Raw genomic sequence first — 5,204 nt, 5'->3', positions numbered from 1 at the left:
CAAAACAAAAAACCAACACACCCAACCAAAAACACCCCGCACAAAACACAATGTTAAAATAGAAGGAACAACCTATGTTGCAACAGCCTCTACTTCAGCACCTAACCCCAAAAATTAATTAAGCCAGGCATTTCAGGCTTACTGCACCTTCAGAGAAGCAGATCTAAAACTAGACAAATGCTCTCGATTGTTACTGGCACTAATAAAGACTATTTTTTTAAATACTTGAAACAGCAGAATATTCGCTTTTGCTTCATAGTATCTCAGAAGTAGTCTGATCAGGAAATTCTAGAACATTCACTCTTCTAGAGCTGAGGCTGAAGGACAAGAAAAACCAAGTAGGGGACACTAAAGCAGTCTAAGTATAGTTCAGTGTTGCACAAAGGCAACTGAGCATTCACACAAATCCAGCCTAAAACCTGGGAGAGGCGTCCCACCAGTAAAACTGCCAGCATCACAAGAATGATTTATTAAGTGGTTTAAACTAAATCGATACATAAAGGCAACTAGATCATCCAATAAACCCTGTATCAGTAATACAACATTCCTTCAAATCCATCCACCACCTGCACTCTCCGACCGGAGCAGAAGATTTGTTATTCCTCCTCTGCCAGACTCCTCAAAACCAGAAAGCAAATAAAGCGAAATCCAGAGACATTATGTTTTGATCACAGTGTTATAAAGAAGGAACCTCAAAGTATAGTTGGCATTCAATGAAAAGCCATAGAGAAGGGGTGAAGGTCCCAGCTGAAGAAAGTCATCTGAAGTTTGCAATGCACTAACACATCGTGTGGTCATCAGAGACTGGCTCCTTGCCGCAAACAGGCTGCCTGCCTCAGTCACCACCCTTCAGACCTTCGATTTCCTTTGCCATATGCAAGACAGAACCACTGAGGTATTAGTAACATAAGGACTAGCTGCATCCAGCAATCTGATCGTTCATTTGTCTGCAATATCCAGAAATCAATATATCTACCAGGAGCTAGGAAATGAAGACCAATTAACAGAAAAACCTCACACTGAGGTGAATTAACACAAGCAACAGAAACTCTGAAAAACCCAGACAACTAATGTAGAGTTGATTAAATTCTGCATTTCCTCTCATTAGAAGCAACTTGTCCAGACTACCTAAGAAAGACCTTTTCCATTCTGGAACAAACTGGATATGAAGCTCGACTGCCAATTAAGAGGCAGACATCATACAGCGAGTTACTGAACGGAAAAATGAAGGCAAGCTGTTCGTTTCATAAGCAGAACAGATCAGCAGTTCCGAGCGGGGGTTTGACATGTTTCCACATCCAACTCACTGCAGTCAGACTGCACACGAACTTACCGGAAATTATCAGAACTCCAACTTGCTAACATCTCATCAAAAATCGAACACATACATTTAGGAAGATCAAACAAATTTCATGAGACTTGCAGTTTATCTCCTAATTTTTTGGCCCCTCTCCCCCTGGCTCCATGCCTGGTTCTCAGGTTCATGACGTGCTGTGGCCTAGAGGCCTGTGGGTTACCTTCAGGTCAGCCTTCCTGCACTCCCCATGTCGAATTAAACTCGGTCCTGAGCCCCAGGCAGCCCAGACCTCCTGCACACCAAAACAGCGAGGACATCAGGAGACAACAAGAGACAGGCTGGAAACACTCCTGGCTCCTAGGTCTAAGACTTCTGCAATGTAAGGGATGTAAGCAGACATACAAAATACAGGAGATGCAAAGGGATTCTGTGCCACCACTGAAGTTCTTCGAGCCTGAACCCGGGCACTGTATTAATTCCTGTGCAGCAGAACAGCACATCCTTACTCTGAGGAATTAATGTCTTCCTTCCCATGACTTCACAGGCAGAGCTTTAAACCTCAATCTGTGATTGTTCATGCTCTTTCTTATCTGCTGCCCATCCACGGACTGAGCTTTGCATTGTTTCTTTTAGGAGGGGCGGTAAGGGAGTTGCTTTAACCAGCGAAACAGAGAAAATGGTATGTATCATTGCGAAAGATGAGAGGCTCCTTATAGCTCAAAGCAAGTGAAATTTTACTAACTGTTTACTATTTACGGGCAGGATGGGCTCACTAGCCTTCGGGCAGCCGTCCTAGGAGAAGGACAACTCTGACCCCAAACCCGGGCAGATGGAGCTCGTTTAGCCCTGTAAGGCTCATCCATCTCAGAGAAGGACACTCTAACCAAACCTACGACTCGAGGACTTCACTGTCACCGTCCAGGCTCGCTCGGCCCTGGCAGATGGACCTCAGGTGTAAAGGGTGGAGCCAGTTCCACACACGCTGCGCCTCACCTAAAAAATCCACTGCGCAGCCCCGAAGGGTGCACTCATCACCTGCAGTGAGCGTGGGAAAAGCCCTTCCCAGATCTTCGTTCGCAAAGCCAAGCCGCGATGATGGTATTTTTAAATTATGAAAAAACTGGAAAGAGCCCAACACCTCTGTACCACTGACACCTAGAACTGCACTACAGCATTTTACGTGGGGTATGCAATGGTGTATGTAAAGGCCTTACAGTATTTCCTATGTTAACTCATTCCTCAGGCACTGCAGTGTTCTGTTGCTCTTAAACTACATTTAGAAAGAACTATGATAACTGTACTTTGACTAGAGGTACACACCAGCCTTTTCTCAGAATCCCGACTTTTACTTTTCACATACTTTTGGACATTTCATTTGTCATTGTTGTGTGACTGCTACTTCTACGAAGTTTATGCCAAGGAAGGTGGTGTGGCTTAAAGAACAAACTGTAAGCAGAAAACATCTGCTCTCTTTTGTGCCACCGACTTGTTCTTCAGAAGCATCCCTAGTTTTCTGCAGTTACTCTGCCAGCTGCAAGTGAAACCCAAGAATAAGGATGAATTTATTTATTGCCAAGAAGCTTCAGCTTGTTACCCAGAGACCTCCAGCTGGGAATCTGGGGAAATTTCAACAATACAGAATATGTTCGAGATTTTTGCTGGATTTCAGTCCCATGTAGTGTAGAATTGTACTTGATCTTTCTCAATATATTTTCTATTTGTTCAAAACAAACACTAAAAGATTGCTGTTCAATAAAACCAGAGGAAATATTTTATAATCATGGGTTCTGGTATAAAACAAAAACTGTAACATCTATATAGCAGAAAATCCATTCTCTTCCACACCTATCAACAATAACAAACAAGATAGGTTGTTAAATAAGTCAGCCAACTTCACATGTTAGTATTTAAAATGAAACTCAGGTTTCAAAACCAGAAATCGTAACAAGCTAGCTAGCATAACGAGCAAGCTTGCTTTCTGATGTAGTGACACAAAGTTGTGGTAGAAGGCGCCCAACAGCTTTATTTAGCCTTGTAAATACTAAAAGGTGGATGAACAGCTTAACAGCAGGGCTTGAGAAGAAATGTGGATTTCCCCTCCCATACTGACAGGCTGCGTACATCTATCCTTATAATGCCTCACCTCAAGGCTAATATTTATTTCTGCTTCCTTAACCAAATTTTTGGAGTGGCAGGTGGTCTTTTCATACCCCTCCTAACAAACAGAATGGCTAAGTTTACTTTTCAGAATGTTCAAAGTCCATCGTACTCTCAAAAAACAGCCTGAAAGCATAGATTGTATTTTCTTATGCATATAAAACACAAACTGAAACATTACAAGTCAAAAAACAACTGTTTGCACATTGTAATTCTGATTGAGCACATCTGTTACTAGATAATTCCTCACACTCTAAGCTTTCAATTGGGGCTTTTTCTTTGGAATTTGACTGTAATCAAGGTACCCTCCCTAACTGTGAGACAGCAACACTCCAACTCTTCAGATTTAATAATTTAATCATTCAGAAAAACATCTTCACACAGTAAAAGCTAAAAACTGATTTCTTTAATATTATAGTTAATAAAATGAGTACCCTAAAGAGAACCATTTGGTACTTAGCAGCTTGTGTTTTCCACAGGTGCCAACGTACACATACACACACTCGGGTTGCTACTTTCCAAAGTAACTTTACAGTTAAAAACATTCCACCTTCATTAACTTCAATAATTAAATCCCTTTATGCAAAAGGACACTGAAAAGCGAGAGTGCAGCATCTTCTTGTAAGTTCTTAGCTTAAGCATCGTTACTAAACAGGATCACTTGACTCATGTTAGTTTTACCTTAGATCCACAGAACTGCTCGAGGTAATTAATCTTTGATGTAGTTGTATTAAATACTTCCAGTTTAGCAAGCTGTCTTCAAGTTACTCAGCAAACAAGACTAATTAAGAAGCTAAATATTCGAGTGATAAAAACTTGCAGAGAAAAATTTTATCCTCCCTCCAGCGAAGCTAGACAGAATCCTTAAGGACGCTGTTTTCTTTTCAAACACGCACACAGAACAACATTAACCTGAAGTATGAAATATTCATGCCTTTACAAACATTTATTCCTGAAACACTCCACCATTTATGAAAATTTTGCAAATGAGTATGGTGAGTTTGGGTTAATGAAGAAGATTTCTAACATCACTTGAAAAGATTTAATGCTTTTTAAGACACAGAGTAGTCAACCTGCTCATAGGGCAGAGTTAACTGAAAAGTTAACTGCATTGTTGGATTAATTTCTTGGTTATTACTAATAAGGAAAAGACAGATAATGCTTTAAGAAACCATTTTCTGTATTCCGTCCCAGTTCCTACATAAGTTTAACAAATTGTAACTAATGGTTAGCCCTGGAATATAATGCATACAAATCACTTTAAACTACATATCTACAACAGGTATTTCTCAATTAGCTACTTAAAAGATTAATTTTAATTCCTTAAAGTGATACGTGACAAAAAATCTGATTTCTTTGTTCCTTGCCTCATTCCAAAGGCAAGTTCAATACCTAGAGAAGGCAGAAAAGGATGCCTGCACAAACCAGGTATCTATACAGAGAAGCCTATTTTCAGAGCACATGACTCTTCCGCAAAGCAATACAGATCACACTATAAGGAACAATAAAGTTGCAACTGTATCACCGGTAGATTAAGTACCTCCGTCTCTTTAGCTGGGCTGGTCACTGTCGGCACTTCCAAGGAACAGTTTGCCCTCTTGACAGAAAGGTAGAAAGGATAATCCTTGGCCACCATCGCGGCTGCAGCAGGAGCGGTTTCGGGGGTCACAGCTGCTTCTGTCCGAGCACAAACCGTGAAGACAAAGCTGCGCCTTCCCTGCCCGGCACTCGGCAGCTCGACAACCGAGAT

General features: G+C 41.2%; 1 protein-coding gene across 1 annotated transcript in view; it reads right to left on the bottom strand.

The window, feature by feature from the left end:
- Positions 1 to 5,090, bottom strand: part of ARHGEF3 (Rho guanine nucleotide exchange factor (GEF) 3) — a 26,971-nt gene extending 21,881 nt beyond the window's left edge. Inside the window, exon 1 of the mRNA XM_010145064.1 lies at positions 4,995 to 5,090. Within this exon, the coding sequence (XP_010143366.1) occupies positions 4,995 to 5,090 (96 nt within the window). The remainder of the gene's footprint in view (positions 1 to 4,994) is intronic.
- Between the last annotated feature and the right edge of the window lie 114 nt (positions 5,091 to 5,204).

Source organism: Buceros rhinoceros, unplaced genomic scaffold, assembly GCF_000710305.1.
Source record: "Buceros rhinoceros silvestris isolate BGI_N320 unplaced genomic scaffold, ASM71030v1 scaffold19671, whole genome shotgun sequence".
In the NCBI taxonomy this organism is placed as follows: domain Eukaryota; kingdom Metazoa; phylum Chordata; class Aves; order Bucerotiformes; family Bucerotidae; genus Buceros; species Buceros rhinoceros.
The sequence above is the reverse complement of the archived record's forward strand: the minus strand, read 5'-3'. Positions and strand labels throughout refer to the sequence as shown.